Source organism: Galeopterus variegatus, unplaced genomic scaffold (assembly GCF_000696425.1).
Source record: "Galeopterus variegatus unplaced genomic scaffold, G_variegatus-3.0.2 Scaffold7921, whole genome shotgun sequence".
NCBI lineage: Eukaryota > Metazoa > Chordata > Mammalia > Dermoptera > Cynocephalidae > Galeopterus > Galeopterus variegatus.
In genome coordinates, this window is record NW_007734032.1 from 78,257 (window position 1) to 95,272 (window position 17,016).

General features: G+C 47.6%; 1 protein-coding gene across 1 annotated transcript in view; it reads left to right on the forward strand.

The window, feature by feature from the left end:
* Positions 1 to 16,074, forward strand: part of LOC103607989 (dedicator of cytokinesis protein 1-like) — a gene marked incomplete at its 3' end in the record, with an annotated part of 69,046 nt that extends 52,972 nt beyond the window's left edge. Inside the window, exons 10-17 of the mRNA XM_008592434.1 lie at positions 1,562 to 1,651; positions 2,755 to 2,859; positions 7,519 to 7,630; positions 7,942 to 7,954; positions 8,432 to 8,516; positions 12,051 to 12,137; positions 14,747 to 14,923; positions 15,991 to 16,074. Of these exons, the coding sequence (XP_008590656.1) occupies positions 1,562 to 1,651; positions 2,755 to 2,859; positions 7,519 to 7,630; positions 7,942 to 7,954; positions 8,432 to 8,516; positions 12,051 to 12,137; positions 14,747 to 14,923; positions 15,991 to 16,074 (753 nt within the window). The remainder of the gene's footprint in view (positions 1 to 1,561; positions 1,652 to 2,754; positions 2,860 to 7,518; positions 7,631 to 7,941; positions 7,955 to 8,431; positions 8,517 to 12,050; positions 12,138 to 14,746; positions 14,924 to 15,990) is intronic.
* Positions 16,075 to 17,016: the final 942 nt, after the last annotated feature.

Genomic DNA, 17,016 nt, shown 5'->3' on the forward strand with positions numbered 1-17,016 from the left:
CAGTGTGAACCTGGAGTTAGGGGCCAGCCTCAAATCTTTTAAACCCCGTCCCAGGAGGAGGGTGCGGGGAGCAGATGGAAGCACTGTTACATGTCATCAAGAGTAAGGACTTTGGAAAAAGGCCAAGTGAGCTGAGTCTACCTCTTACCCGCTATGTGCCCTTGGGCAAGTCTGATCCCCAACTTCCTTATCTGCAAAATGGGTATAATGAAGATACCCACCGACAAGGTGACTGAAAGGCCTAAACACAAGAATGCAGGTGGCTGGACATAGAGTAAGTTGGAAAAAGCTAAAAGCTGTAAGCATCCTTGCTCTTGTGCCAATTGTCCTGCCCTCGTGGGAACAGTGACGCACCCCAGTGTGTCTCTAGCATCCCAGCAGGGAGCGGAGTCGAATTCACTGCAGGAATGTTAGCTCACCCCTCACATTAGAACTGCTGTCTCGTGGGGTGATGGCAGTTGAGACATGGGTGATTCATGGCTGGGAACACAGCACGCAGGGTGGTACAAAGCATTCCTGGTTTTAAGTCAATAACCTTCGGTTCTCTTTGCTAAACTTTGTCAAGCAGTCCCTGGGCTAAGGTCCAGAGGTTTTACAGACTGATAATGCTCAGCCCCTGTGCTCAAGGGGCTTTTAGTCCCTGAGGGAGAATGACAAAGGAGCATTTCAATTTCAGTATATTGCCAAAAGTTTTGAAATATAGAGATCTGGGGTTGTTGTGGGTGCACAAAGGAGAAGGGGGGCAACCAGGAAGGCTTCCTGGAGGAGGTAGTTCCTCCGAATTTTCCATGTTCTTCTCAAGCAAATCACTTTATTTTTCCCAAGGATAATAAGGGAAATTCAGGCCTACTATATATATATATATATTTGATATATATATATCAAATATTATTCTACATTTGTCAAGAGTTTATCAACATTTTAATAAATCAGTCACTTGATTTGGAAAGACACTTTCCAATTATTACCATAAAAAGCTGTCTTTTTTTTAAAATGATGGAAGGCTTTACATCCTCACGGTATTTGCACACATAAAGTTGAACTTTCTATGAGGTTTAATTTAGAGTTGAATATATCCTGGTCTTTCTGACAGTTGATGATTTTTGACAAAGTGTTTCTTAAAGTGGACGATTTGGGAAGGTAGCCAGGTCTGTCCCCTAGATGCTCTGTGAACGCTCCTCGCAGCCTCTCTTGGCCCTGCGGTTCCTTCCCCCTGGCTCCAAGGCTGCTCTGACAGATGGGCTTCGGCGGCCACAGCTGGCAGCCAGAGAATGAGGACAGGAGGGGTGAGGATGGGCCGGCAGACCGTCTGTCCTGGGCAGTGGCTGGCCTGATCGATGAGCCATGGTTGACCATTGAGCCAACCGACACCAGGTCGTGAACTGAAAGACAGGGTCCCCGGAACATGTTTGTGCTGTTCGGCATTTTTCCCCTAGCGTTTCAGTTAATCAAACGTATTTCTAAATTGTTTTACTATGAGTGATTGTGTTACTGTTTTACTTTGACTGCACGATTCAGGTTTGTGTGTCTCTCTCACTTTTTTCTCTATTTTAACTCACAGATGTGGGAGGAGGCCATTGCCCTGGGCAAGGAACTGGCTGAACAGTACGAAAACGAAATGTTTGATTACGAACAGCTCAGTGAATTGCTGGTAGGTCTTCATTTTTTTCCATTTATATGAACACAGGCAATCTCTGCATGTTTTTCTGGAATTTCTAACTCCATTTGAATGTTGGAATTCACCTCAGGTATTCTATGGCCTCAGCCATGATGCTCCATTTTGTCCAGGAAGATGGTTTTAGTTTATTTGCTGGTTGATTCTGGCCCATGAGTGTCCGTTTTTTATTCCCAAGTAAGTTCTTGTAATGAAACTCTAAGACTTCTATGGATGAATTGTACGAAAGCAGCTGCTGACCTTGTGTGTATAGTGCTTTTGACAGCCCAAGAGTCCATGAGAGTTTCCACTTCTTTAAAACTGTGACCCCTTCTACAAGAGGGGCGTGGACGGATAGTAGCCTGACGTGTCTTCTGGCACACGAGCTCTGTAGGTTTCTCATTACTGCCTGCACAACCGTGTCATTTCTGTATTCAGCAGATCACCTTAATGGTGTTGTAATGCTTGTCGTTAATTTAGAACAGAACAATTCTGTTCTTTTAGATTCTTCTTTAATGTATCCTAGGATCCGATCTATACCCTTTAACAATACTAAGGGCGAGCCATTTAATCAGAAGAAAAGCCATTTCTGTGGCACCTCTTTGGTTATTGAAAACATATGTAGGGCCGGCCCGGTGGCGCACTGGAGAGTGCGCCGCTTGGGAGTGTGGCGGCGCTCCCGCTGAGGGTTTGGATCCCATGTGGTGACCGGTTCCCGCTCACTGGCTGAGCGCGGTGCGGGCGCAACACCGAGGGTTGCGATCCCATTGCCGGTCCCCGGTACGGGCGCGACACCAAGGGTTGCGATCCCGTTACCGGTCAGTAAAAAGAGACAAAAAAGGAAAAAAAAAAAAAAAAGAATACATATGTAAATCATGACTGGTTGCTGAATTTAGAGGCTTGGAATCCCTTGCTGAATGGTGGAGGATGCATGAAAAGGGATGTGGAAATTACAGTGAGATTGAATTAGGTTTGTGCCTCCAGACCCTGCCCCACCTGCAAGAGTTGTCGAGCTTAAAGAGCACACAGGAAGATTCCAGAAGGATGGATGCTCACATATGCTACTCACACCTGAAATGCAATTTCTTTCTTCCCTCCAGAAAAAACAGGCTCAGTTTTATGAAAACATCGTCAAAGTGATAAGACCCAAGCCTGACTATTTTGCTGTTGGCTACTACGGACAAGGATTCCCCACATTCCTACGGGTAAATTTTGATTCTGCTTAATCTGAGCCTAGATTGCTTCCTCCTCAGAGAGACCCCTTCCCATCCTGTGGAAAGACTGGACTTTGCAACCACATGGCAAAGTCCTACTCTCCGTTCTCTACAGCTCTGCGTTTAGCTTGGGTACCAGAGAGAACTCATAATATTTTCTTTGCATATAACTTTTCCATCTGATTTTTCCTGAAAATAACTCCCCTTTAGAGATTTGTGTGTGTGTGTTTTTAAAATTGTGGTAAAATATACATAATAGAAAATTTACCATTTTAGCCATTTTTCAGTGTACAGTCCAGCATCATTATTCACACTGTTGTGCATCCTTCACCGCCATCCACCTCCAGAACTTTTCATCTTACAAACTCATAATATTTTCTTTGCATATAACTTTTCCATCTGATTTTTCCTGAAAATAACTCCCCTTTAGAGATTTGTGTGTGTGTGTGTTTAAAATTGTGGTAAAATATACATAATAGAAAATTTACCATTTTAGCCATTTTTCAGTGTACAGTCCAGCGTCATTATTCACACTGTTGTGCATCCTTCACCGCCATCCACCTCCAGAACTTTTCATCTTACACAGCTGGAACTCTGTCCCCACTAAACACAAATTTCCCATCCCCCTCCTCCCAGCTCCTGGCAACCACCATTCTCCTTCCTGTCTCTATGAATCTGACTACTCTAGGTGCCTTATAGAAGTGGAATCATACAGTATTTGTCCTTTTTTGTCTGGCTTATTTTACTTAGCATAATGTCTTTTGGGCTCATTCGTGGTGTAGCACAGGACAGAACTTCCTGAAAGTCTGAATACTGTTCCATTGTATGGATAGAGCACATTGTGTGTATCCATTTATCTGCTGATGGACATTTGGGTCGTTTCCACCTGTTGGCTATTGTGAATAATGCTGCTACACACGTGTATTTTCAATTACACGAGAAGTTGGAAATGCGCTTTCATGGCCATAGTGCTGGGCACTGAGTCGCGCGCCAGCCCTGAGACAGGTTCGTGCTGTTGGAGACGTGATTGAAGTGGTGATCTTGATCACCTGCCGGACGCCCACTTCCCCATATTCACATGCAGCCAGAGGACAATTATGTCAATAAGTGCTGCCTGGCCTACTAGTAGGATTGTTTAAAGTTTTTCAAAAACACATTCTTGGATGCTATTGGGCAGTGGGTCATGATTTCTTGTCATTTCTTATGATATTTTCTTGTGACGCATGGTTTTCTCTTATCCTGGGAAGCCATGCATGATTCCTCTGGCTTTAGGGTAGAAGCTCTGTGCCAGGAGCACAGCTATCTGGGGCAGTGGAAACCAGTTAGGAGACTTCTCTGGTCCCAGAGGTGTGCTTGTTTGGCCCCCGGGGTTTCTGATTCCACAGGAGTCAGAGTGTGCGACATCTCTTCATACAGAGCCCATAGGATGCGTATGTTCCCTTTACTGAGCATATGTCAGTCACTCTTTACATGAGTGGCCCACATAATTCTGGCCTGTTCACCCAGTGTCCTGCCTGGTGTCTGGGGCATCTGGCCCCGTCCTAGCCACTGCTGGTCAGTGTCTCTTGTTGCCTTCATTGTGCAGCTAAGACAGCAGCTGATCAGAAACCCAAATTCTGAAGAAAGTCTTCCCTTCCATTAAAGGATGTTCAGTGATAAGCTCTACATTAGGGAGGAATTGGAAATTAACTTTATTCTACATAAAAAACAAAGCAGAAGGCTAGAATGAACTTGGAGTTGAAGTCAATCAATGTCTTTAATTAGCATGTGTATTTGTACATACGCTCCAGTGTGTATGTCTCTAAGAAAGAGAGAGACCAACCCTAAACCATGGCAGACCGGTGCTGTGTTGGGGCATGTGGTCCTGTGGACAGAGAGCTGCCTGGGCTATATGGCCACTAACCACGATCTGTGCTGGGTGACTGTTTGGCATCCAGAGCAAGACAGCAGTCTGCCTTGCACACTCGAGTGCGTGCCTGCAGCGAAACCCTCGGCAGTCGCTGAGCCAGTAGCTGCTGGGCCGTGTTGGGAGCTCACATGCACTGCAGGCTCCATGGGGGATGGGGGGTGCTGGGTCATCTCCACCATCAAAAGGACAAAATGCAAAGTACAAATAAAAAGTGTAACGGGCTTGATTCCTATTGAACTGACTTTCCCACCACACCTGAGTGGTTTTGTGGGGCTGTAGTGACGTGTTTACTGCACTTCACAGACCACCTGGCAGGGGTCAACCTGGCAGTGGCAGCAGCGTTTACCAAAAAGTGGGCGGGATGTTTGTGTTGAGAGCACAGCCTCTGAGAGTCGACCGGCTGGCTCTTTTGCTTTGTTTTTCTCTAAAAATTGATCCCATTTTTTTTCATTTATATTAATATTTATAGTTCTTACAAGGAATAAATATCTTTGACTATATGTACATTTTCCCCTTGTTTTCCTGCTTGAAGGGACCACTTCAGAATGCAAGGTAATTGACGTTTCTAGAAAATGTTACTAGTGTTTTCATCTATAACTCACTAGTGTTTTTCTGTTAAGGTCTTTATATACACTTTTATTTTGTCTGTCTGTCTTCTGGTATAAACAACAATAAATGCATGCTAGTTTCATAGTAGCCTGTGATACATTAAAGCTTACTGAGTTTCTGAAGTGTGTGGCTTTGATATAGTCTTATAGGGTGCCCATGCAGTGTATTTATATTTCTGATTAAGACTGCAGATTAGGTTGGTTTCTGCCTGACATTATTTTTTTAGAGAAATAGAACACTTTCCTTTCCATAATGGTACATTAAGACATACCTAAGTACAAAGTGAAAAAACAATATTCAATTCTTAGAATGTTCCTTCGTTGGTGATTTATAAGAACACAGAATAAGTTGGGAGTAGGGAAGGGGATTGTCTTAGTTTGTTTGGGCTGCTGTAATAAAATACCTTGCACGGGATAATTTATAAACAAAAGAAATTTAGCATGCACCATTCTGGCAGCTAGGAAGTCCAGGATCAAGGAGCAAGCAGATTCCGTGTCTGGTTAGGTTCTGTTCCTCATAGGCGGCACCTTCCATGTGTCCTCACAGGGAAAGAGAGCTCTTTGGGCCCTCTTTTATAAGGGCACTAATCCTGTTCATGAAGGGGGAGCCCTCATGACCTAATCACCTCCCTGGGGTCCACTCCTAATACCGTCACCATGGGGGTGGGGTTTCAACATATGGATTTGGGGGGACACAAACATTCAGACCAGAACAAGGATAAATTGGTTGAGTACCACAAGATCTCTCTTTATGTTTTTAAAAATCCATTAATTAGACAAATTTTAACTTAACTTCAAGTTGAGTCTTTAGGAGAGAAATATAAGAATATGCAGCAAAATGCTATTTTCACTCATTGTCCGTCCGCCTGTCTCTCTCTTTGCCCCTCTCTGGCCTTGTCTAGGGATTACCTCAGATAAAGCAGGCTTCACCTGACTCAGGACCAGCCTGTCTGGAGACTCTTACCCAGTGTCCCCTGATCAAAACAGCATGTGCATCAATGCATCCAGGTTCCATTGTGAAAAGCGTTGCCCCCAGACTTCCATTTCTTGTGCCTCTGTGGCTTCTCCTGGTTGAAGTTTTCATTTAGGTTGACACAGCCCTAAGATGGGGCAGGATGGGTGGGGGGAGGCAGAAGGCTTCAAAACCCAGCAGTAGCATTACATTGTCTACCCATTGCTGCTTTTCTGTGACTCCGTTGACACTCAGAACATACTTTGTTGAATCCGTGAAGGAACGGAGACCAGAGAGAAATGGCCCCAACAAGACAACCTTGTGTAAGGAAGAATGCTCCCCTGCTTAGTCACCCCTAGGTCACCTAGCCCAGCTGTCCATAACAGCCCCCAGAGGGCTCTCCAACTTGTAATGTAGGGAGGTGACAAAGTGTCATTTGAGATGGACAAAACCCAGCCCTTAGAAGAAGAGCACTGTGTATTTTACCTTGTCATTCAATGATGAATGATGGTCTGGACAGTTCTGGGTGCAGCGAGGGAAGTCCTGCCCTCCGTCCGTCTCCAGCAGCTCACCACCAGGGAAGGCCCAGAGCCCAATACCTTTCTGCTTTGATCTGGATCCTTCTTCCTCTGGTTCTACCAATTTCTTGGCTATGCCTTACAGTCAGCTCCAGATGGCCATTCTCAGGCTCTGACCCCACCTTAGTCTCATGGTGTCTTAAACTCCTTAGAGCAGGATGAAAACTTCTTAATTAAGGCTTACCTGAAAAAAATACAGACATCGTTACCCACTTGCCCTGGCTGCCTTTAACCCTCTCTCTAGCCATTTTATGCCCACTATGGCATGAGGCTCCAATTGCTCAGTTGGGTCTTCGTAGTTTTTTAATTGGTTGTTACTGTTCAGACTGAAATGTATCACCAGATTTCAGTAATGTAGTGCTCAGTGCTTCTTAAACAGCATTAACTTACATGACTTAGGTCTGTGTGTTCTTGATTAATAAGACCAATGCAATTACAAGTAAAAAAATTACAAGTTGTTCTTAATGACATTTTTGACAATTTAATGACAATGACATTTTGTTTTTAAACTGCCCAGCATGTTTTGAAGATGAGTGCATTTGTGTGTGAACTTTTCCCAGCCCTCCCCCTGTGGTGTTATTTAATGAATGTCATTGTTTCTAGGGAAAAGTTTTCATTTACCGAGGGAAGGAGTATGAACGTCGAGAAGATTTTGAAGCTCGGCTATTAACTCAGTTTCCAAATGCCGAGAAAATGAAAACAACATCCCCTTTCTGTTTGATCCATGTTCTATTCTATTTGATCCATAATGAAAAATTAACCTCTTTGATGGCCTAATATTTCTCAGGATCCGCTTATTTTGTATCCTGATGTTGGGTGTTTTCTTTAACCTGTCATCATTTCTTTCACCTTTCATCAGCAAAAATGGGAAATAAACTAGGACTCTTTATTTACAAGTGATTGCTTTCACAAGCATACGTTTTTAAGGCTTGCAACATTTTTTCTCAGAGACAGGCATCCAGCAAGGGGAACTGTAGAGTATGCTCTGGTAGTTTCCTTTGATGTGGGCGTCTGCCTACATTTCAGTGTCGGGGGAGAAGTATCTCCCTGCACCTGCCCGAGCTACATGCACGAGACCCACCCCTGACCCAGGGAGGAAGGCAGCTGCTTACGTCCATGTCTGCCCTTCTTTGGGTGGTTGCAAAATCTGCATTTTATAGACCAGAACCTAAAGTGTTTAAAACCATTTAAAAAGTAATAACCACATAAAGTGAATACAAAACCTTTTAACCCTCTCCTTTGCATCACCTTTTTTCTGTTTTTGCCCATTTCACTCTTACTCAGCGTCTCTTCTCCCTTGAGGGCTGGCAGGGATGGGGAGGAGGCCAAAACTCAAGTTAATTTTTCCACCTGTCAACATTTCCCTTCCAAGGCTGGCTGGGAGAGGAAGCCAAGGCTATCACTTCAGGCCAAGGTTGGGGATATAGTGACATATTCGGAGGCCAGACCCTATGTCTAAAAGCAAATCAGATGTTTTCTGGGTTAAATGTCTAATGATCTGTCTGTCTCTGTGCAGTTTTTACAGGGTGAACGAGGTCCAGCGATTTGAATATTCTCGGCCAATCCGGAAGGGAGAGAAAAACCCAGACAATGAATTTGCGGTAAAAACAACAACAGCAGCAAAAACCAACACCACCAAAACAAAAAGCAAACAGACAAAAACACCTCATTCCACCACCTACAAAACTGCCTGTTGGGAAGTGTGGTCTGAAAGGCTACCCCCAAGGCAGTGTTACTGTCCTTGTACATTATGTGCAGAAATCCCAATCTGGTACCTCCTCCAAACTAGTAGAACTACTGACATTTCACAGATGCTATCACTGAGGTCCTTAAGGTCTGTGATCGAGGGTTGTTGCTGTTTGAGTGCTGGTGCATGCATCCTTCCCTCCTGCCTGTACGGCAGCTGGTCTTCCAGTGAGCCCCAGGTGCTGCATCTGGTGTTGGTATCTCTAGTTACAAATAGTGTGCTGACTGCTGACATGGCTTTCTGCAGGTGACATGGCAGTCAGGAGACAAGCTGGATCTAGATCCAGCTGTTCACTCACCATCCAGGGCCAGTGCCTGAACTTCACTGTGGCACAGCGCACTGCAGCAGGGCTCCTACCTTGGCACTAGTGACGTCACTACTGGGTAGTTCTCTGTGTTGGGGGCTGTCCTGAGCATTGTAGGATGTTTAGGGACTGTCCTGACCTCTAGATGCCAGTAGATGCGAGTGCCACCTTCCCAGTTGGGCCAACCAATCAAAAGTTTCCAGACATGGATAATTGTCCCTTATTGCGAATCACTGCATTAGAGTCATGGAAATACTAACACAGATCCTTATAGCCTTTAAAAAGACTGTCCTGACCTCTAGATGCCAGTAGATGCGAGTGCCACCTTCCCAGTTGGGCCAACCAATCAAAAGTTTCCAGACATGGATAATTGTCCCTTGTTGCGAATCACTGCATTAGAGTCATGGAAATACTAACACAGATCCTTATAGCCTTTAAAAAGTATACAAGGATAGTTCAAAAAGTTCTTGGAAAAATAGAATTCAAATATAATACGAGTCTTTCTATTCGTTTCCTTCTACTTTTTGAAGTACGCTGTACATAAAACCAGGTTAATGGATTCCATTTTCAAAAGGCATCAAGTAAACCACAGTGTTTTGTGTTAACGTTTCTCCATCTTGCCTGGATAAACCTCCAGAAATCCCTGTATAGGTTCCTATTGCACAAAGGCATGAGCCCTAGGGACCCAGAGGGGGACCATCACTGCTGGGAATGGCTTCCTCTGTCTGCACTCTGGAGGCATCTGGAGTGCAGGAGGTGACAAATGAATTAGCACCCTTCTTGCAACCCAAAAGGAAGCTCTGGGCACTTGCAGCCGGGCACCTTAAATCAAGAGCGGTGACCACCCACTCTCCTGCAAACCCCTCAGGTGTCCTCCCTCCATCCTCTCATCCTCAGGGCAGTCCCTGTGGGTCTCCTGTCACAGCTCCTGAGAGCCTGCTTGGGAAGTCCCTCTAGCCCTGAGGCCTGATTGTGTGTCAACTTGGAGCTTGAGGGAGCTTGGAGTCAGGTGAATTCTAAAGTATTCTGCAGGTGTAACACACTGGTTGCTTGAAAACAAAGACCCTGTTTCTTGGTGAATGCCAGCCTCCTGGACCTGCTTGGTCATGGGTCACTGCAGTGTTGTCTGTAGTAGCGAGGGAGGACTCAGCCCAGGCACATCCACCTGCACACCCACGTGAAGCACAGTGGTCCTGAGCAATCTCTGTCTATTGCAGTCATTGGAAGCAGTGATGTTATTATTTATATAGTGTCTCTCGACTGCAAGATTTAGAGGCAGTTCTTGAATTTTCCTTGCACCTCTCCCTTCTGGCAAGTATGTATATTCTTATACTGTAAAGAAATAGACACAAGGAGGTCAAGCGACTTGCCAAAGGGTGCACAGCTCAGGGTGACCGAGACTCCTGACATTTTGAGCTGTGCTAAGCCTCGGAGGCTGTGCTTCTTCTAAATGGCCCCAGAATCCCCTAATGGCCCCGTTTACATCCTCACATGTGGATGAAGTGTTCAGAAGCCACAGGATTTGGTCCTTGACACACTTGACAAAGCCTCAGGCTTCCGGCTAAGCAGGGGGTTTGTATTATTGGGAAGCCTGGCTCTGCGTCTCGTGCAGGGAGCCTGGCTCCAAGGGCAGGGGGCTGGAGAAGCTGCCCCGCCAGGCCCAGAACTAAGTGTGGCAGCTCAGCACCTCCAAACCCGGCAAGGGGTGAAACTCTGGGAAGCAAGGAAGGCCAGCCGAGGAGGGGGGAGACTGGGACAGGGCTTTGAGTTAGCGGGAGCCGGCTGTAAGGATGCAAATTAGAGGCCCCTTGCAGAGTGGATTGGTGTGAGAGAAAGCCCTGGAGGTGTGGGCTAGAGATGGCCAAAAGGGCACACCTGCTTGCATTTCCAGGGCTAGTGTCTGAGGGAGCTATCGCCAGGTGCAAAAGGATCATCGGCCAGGGAGGCAGGAGCCTTGCCCCGTGTCCCCGAGGCCTCTGCCAGCCCTTCCTTTCTTCCACTAGAATCTAAGAGGTTTGGGATAAATGCTTTCTAAGATCCAGGCCAGTTTCCTGGAAATATGACATTCCATTATCCCATCTATTTCTATCTACATTACTATTGACAGACTCACAGCGCTCGGTGATCCTGCTTTACAGGGAGATCTAGAATAGCAGAAGGTTGTTGCAAAGCTAGATGTGCCCAAGTGGGAGGTGGGACAAAGGATTTGCAGTTTGCCCCTACAATGGAGTTCGTGACCTTTATGGAGGCTTAGAATTGTATTTATTGTCCTGAAACAGTTTCCTGCTGTATGTAATGTACTAATGTACAAAGAATACAGATTGTAAAATGGTGTTTTTATTTAAAATATACATATACACTTTTTAATACTTAATAAGAAGTCTTGAACAATAGGTACTAAAATGTTTAAGTTTTTATCTCTAGGTAGCAGGTGACTTCTCTCCCTATCTTCTATTTTCCCTATCTTATGTTCTCATGTGAACATATTAGTTATCTTAAAAAAAATTTAAAGCTTAAGATATTGATTATATTAGAATGTGAGAGATCACTTTCATTAAATCCAGTCTTAATGCATTTGCTTGAGTTTATTTTGAACACTAAGTTAGGCCAGCATAAAACTCACTTGGAGCCTTTCCAAAAATCCGTTTGCTGAAGAGGGAAGCCGCCTCATTTTGAGGTAGATATATATATATATATCTTCACTGCTCACCTATTGTATTTTCGTTGCCAAATAGTAGGGAGGTGGGTAAGCTTGTCTAGGACAGGAACACTTTGATGTGACTTGTAAGGTGCTACCTCCAGGCACACCTGCCCTACACTGAGCACAGGTGGACCCCCATCCTGTAGGACTTGATGCTATGGGGCTGACACCCCACATAGCTGCCTGCGGTCGCTGCCACCCCACCCTGCTAGGAGATCCTGGGGCCCTTTGCCTGCCCCTCCCTCTGGGCACATTTCACTCTGTGCTCTGGGAGCTCCCACTCTGTGTCCCGTAGCACATGGCGTTGTAAGTCCCTGCTAGGGCAGAACTATCCACCTGCTGACATCCTGCTAATAAGTGTTGTGTGTCTGTTCCCTTTGCAGAATATGTGGATTGAGAGAACCATATACACAACTGCATATAAATTACCTGGAATTTTAAGGTGGTTTGAGGTCAAATCTGTTTTCATGGTAAGGAATCGTCCGTTCCCCTCCTTCTTGATATGGTCTGACACACCGTCTTCACCCGAGCATGTCACCTGGTCACTGTGGCCCGTGTGCACACAGCAGATGCTGCAGTTCATGTAACCACCCTCCCTGTTCCTCAGTGTCAGCATCTCCTCGCCCACCAGTATTTCAGTGGGAATGCTTTGTGACCACACACCTCTAGCGTATAAGAAAACCAGAACTAAGATTTCATTTCTTCTTACAAAACATTTAAGTTCAGCCACAGCTGTGCTCTTTTGACAGTTCTTTCTTTTTAACTAAATGAAAAGTTTAAGACAAGTTCCAGTTGACATAAACTTTTTAGATCTTTTTTCCGGATGGTTTTATTACCATTTACATGACAAATAAATTAATTAATAGTACTTGCTCATTTCAAGCAAAAATAGCCTGAGAATATACCCCTCCCCGGCACTTTAATAATGATTCCCATCTCTCAGCAAAGCTAAACTTTCCTTTGCTGTGGGAACATTTTATTTACATGAAACTCACATTTAAGGTGAGCTATCAGACAGTTTCATCTGCACAAAACACATTTATGGTGAGATATCCGACAGTTTCATTTACATGAACCAGAGTCTGGCAGCAGATTTACTGACCATATTGAAATGTCAGGGCCGTGGCAATTGCCAGTACAGAAAGATCTGATTGAAATATGTACGTTTTTGTTCCTGTGTCTCGGTGCCTTTTGTTTGTACCTGGCAGGATCTCACCTAGAGGTGTGGTGCTTGTAATTTAGTTTACCAGTCCCCCTGAAACACCTGATGATTTGGCTCTAGGACGTGGCTGGAACCCCTCTCCCAGCCATGTGTCCACTCTCTTCTGTTCATGCCTGCGTGAGCTCTGGGCAGCTCCGGGAGCCCCGTGATCTGCCAGACTTCCCCACCCCGCACAGCTACCTGCAGTCATTCACACCCCATCCTGCTCTGAGCTCCTGAGGCCCTTTGCCTGCCCCTCACTGTGGGCACACTTCACTTTCTGCCCTGGGAGCTCCCGTTCTGTGCCCCGTAGCGCCAGGCAGTGGCTGGTGGACGGAAGGCTGTCAGGAGTTACTTGTCAGGTGGCAAACGTGCAGCCCCTTTGCTGGGGCCATTGGGGCTGGAGATGGATGTGTGAGAGATGACAGAAAAGCAAGCCCTTCCTAAATAGGCAGTAATCCTCATAATGAGCCTCTGCCATAAGCCCCTGTAATCAGGGATTCTGGGAGCCAGCCGGCTTAATAGCTTGGAGGTAGAGAGGGGGCGTCCTGACCTTGCATGAGGATGTGCGTCACCCTCGGGCTGCTTTTTAACAGACTAAGAGGCTGGAAGCCCAATAATCCCCTTGACCCCTGCTTGTGCCTCCTGGGACCAACCACCATGGGGTATCTGTGGGGACAGCAGCTAACCTGGTTTGGTTTAGGACACGATTGTTTCTTGTGGCAAATGGGATCAGCAACCTGGAGTCTGCAGTTGGTCAAAGTGGAATAAGGCCCTGCAGTGTCCATGTGGTGAAGTCCTGCTCCTGGATGGTACCTCCAGGGCCTGGGAAGCATGGTATGGGGGGAGGGCAGCATTCCAGGGTTGGGCATTTCCCAGAGCTGTCTGTTCTTGGTTCCTCTCTGCTCCCCCGGCTCCATCTCTCAGATAGTCCCCCGAGGCTGTAGCGAGAGGAAAGCAGGAGACCCCTGTGGGCCGCATGCAGAGGACACCCCAGGACTCATGCACATGGCAGGGCCCACCACATCTCCTTTGGGAGGATTGAAATTAGGGTTGAGGTCATCCCGGACGTGGTCCCCATGGCCTAGCCTGGTCGGGAGGCCTGGTGGGAGGTGTGGTCCCTGCTTTAGACTTGGCCATGTTCTCCTTGCACTTCTGAACCAGAGGAGCACTGTGTTGGGATTTGGCAAGGACCTGAAGTCCCCCAGAGAAGGAGGACAGGGGTGCAAGAGAGGTGTGCCAGGGAAGCTGAGGGGGACAGGCAGTTGGTCCCCCTGCCTCCTGCACTGAAGGGCCCACTGATCAGTGTCAGATTTGCCAATGAGGTTTTTGAGGCTGGGCTGCAAGGGGTGATGAGCAGCCCCTCTGTCCCCAGCCCTGGGGTAAAGGGTAAGTGGAGGCCATGGCAGGGCCCCTCTTGCAACTTCCCTGGTCAGACAGGTACAGCAGGTTTCACACAGAGCCCAGGCCTTCTCCTAGCTTCCTCATAATTCGCTAAAATCTTCACCGGCTATAAAACCAGTGGAGAACAAGCCTCCTTTATGAAGCAGACAGTTTGTGTCCAGACACCACTCCAGGCTGTGTGTGTTCCTGGATGGCCACACGTGCTCACATATGCACACGTGCACACGCACACCCCAGAGATGAGCAGCTTTTGCTGTTATGGAATTTTCATGTGAGTGCTCCGTCTCTGGAAGCAAGAGATGATAATAAAATGCCAAGCTCCTCTTGGTTGGGCTGTAAGTGATCATGTCCAAAAACTGCTGGGAAGGCGTGTGGAGAAGCAGGACACCTGCCCCACCTTGACATGTTGCTCCTCTGGCAAGGCCCAGAGCTGGCGCCAATGGTGGGCTGACGTGTTGTCTCCCTTCACTGCAGGTGGAGATCAGCCCCCTGGAGAATGCCATTGAGACCATGCAGCTGACAAACGACAAGATCAACAGCATGGTGCAGCAGCACCTGGATGACCCCAGCCTCCCCATCAACCCGCTCTCCATGCTCCTGAATGGCATCGTGGACCCTGCCGTCATGGGAGGCTTCGCAAATTATGAAAAGGCACGTGGCATGCCAGTTTTCTCTTTACTCCCCTGCCCTGGGACAGACTGGAAATTCCAAACACTGTCCCCAAAGCCCAGAACTATCCTGGTCTCATTGGGCAATCTCAGCAGTGATGAGCCACAGCCAGGCAGGAGGGGCCTCTGCAGGCTGGAGGGTCACGGTCTGAGCCCAGGCATGGCTCCCCTGGGGTCCTCAGACAGCTTGACCCACCCAGCTTGGGCTAGTGGAGCTCTGGAGGGTGACCCTCAGGTGGCTTTCAAGAGGCCTGGGATCATTAAAGCTGTAAGATACAGGTTTAGAGAAAAACAAAAGCGTCAGAATATTTAGGCTAGGGAGGCAGCGCTGGTCCGGTGGAGGGCCCTGGACAGCTGGTCTCCTGGGTGATAGCTCAGTGGGAATGGGTGGGAGCTCCAGGATGTGGAGGGTAGTCTAGACGGATCTGCACATTCCAGCTTACCACCTGCATTTGCAAATGAGGTTTTACTGGAACATGGCCATACCCATTCATTTACTTATGGCCTGTGGAGACCCCTATGGTCCACAAAACCTAAAATGTTTACCCTCTGGCCCTTCACAGAAAAAGTTTGTTGACCCCTGATCTAGACAAAGTAAAAACTGAGACAGGTCTGGAGAGCGGGCTGCAAAGGTGTGGTTAATTGCCCTTGGACAAAAAGGTAGCTCTGCCACCTTCAGGTTTGGGTCAGGCCTGGAGCAGGTGCCAGGTTGGGTCACGGGCATGCAGTGGGGAGGGAGGGCTGTCATCGCTGCCACCCACCAGGACCAAGCAATCCAGGTGAGCCAAGCCTTTGCTGGACTCCAGGCACTGGGAAGCCACTGTGAACACCCTCCTTGGCTGCCCGTTAGCTCCACTGAGTTTGACTGTATCGGATATTTTGCCCTGGATCCGGGGAAGGTTCAACCCAGAGTCTGGATGAGCTTCGCGAGGGCAGGGGTGTGGGTCTGTTTTATGCACAGCTCAACCCCACAGCCTGGGGTGCAGTAGGTGTGCAAAACTCTGTGTGAGATGAGCAGGCGTACTGAGTGGCTCTCCATGTCTCCACCAGGCCTTCTTTACTGACCGGTACCTGCAGGAGCACCCTGAGGCCCACGAAAAGATCGAGAAACTCAAGGACCTGATTGCCTGGCAGGTAGAGTGTCCCATGATAGCCTTGCATGGCTGGGGGGGATGGGGGAGACGGGGTCTAGGCCCATGTCTGCCTGGGTCACCTCAGCACACATGCGCAGCCAGCATGGAGGCCCAGGACGGTCATCAGAATGCACCTGACCATGTGCTCCTCTGTGTAAAACCATCCACTGCCACCACGATTAATCCAACTCCTGGGTGCAGTCATGGATTGAACACCCAGAGAATTGTCTTTTGCAAATGAACAAGGTCTCTTTCTTCCCCTTGGCCAATTATACCAGCTGCTGGAAATGTTTCTCTGCCTGGCATTGATGGAACACAACACCACAGCAAGCTCAGAGCCATGAAATCTTAGCTCTGTCGTGTCACAGGAAGGGTGTTCGGCCTTGGTAGGTCGGAGCCACAGAGCAACTCTTGTGCTCTGGAATCAGGCTCTGGAGTGGCGTGTGTCCTCATTTGTGTTTTTCCAGCTGTAATTCTGCATCTTAGTTTGCTTTTCTGCTCATGCTCTAGAGGCCCCCGAGTCTTTCTTGAAAGGGAAGGTAACTCTGGAGGGTGGCCTTTGATCAGCTTCCAGTTACTTGCTGATGAGTCTGGGAGCCTTCCTGAGCTTGACGGTGCAGGGAACAGCCAGACCCGGTCCTCCTGGGTGCTCGGCTGCACTTACTCTGCCACTTTGGGCAACTGTCTTCTTTAGGCCTCATTTTCTCCTGTGGGAGCTGAGGAGGGTGCTGTATGCAAGATCTCCTCCAGGTCTAATGTGCACGCCCCAGGCTGAGTAAAGGGTGTAGAGAGAGTTGGGGCAAGGGCCTGCCTGAGCTTGGGCTGGCATTTTCCCCCAGGCCGCTTTGCTGAGCTGGAGCCCCAGGCTCCCAGATGGGGCCTGGAGATCTGTGCGGCTTCTCTGTGCCCAGTCAGCACAGGGCAAGGCTGCTCCTCTGTGGGG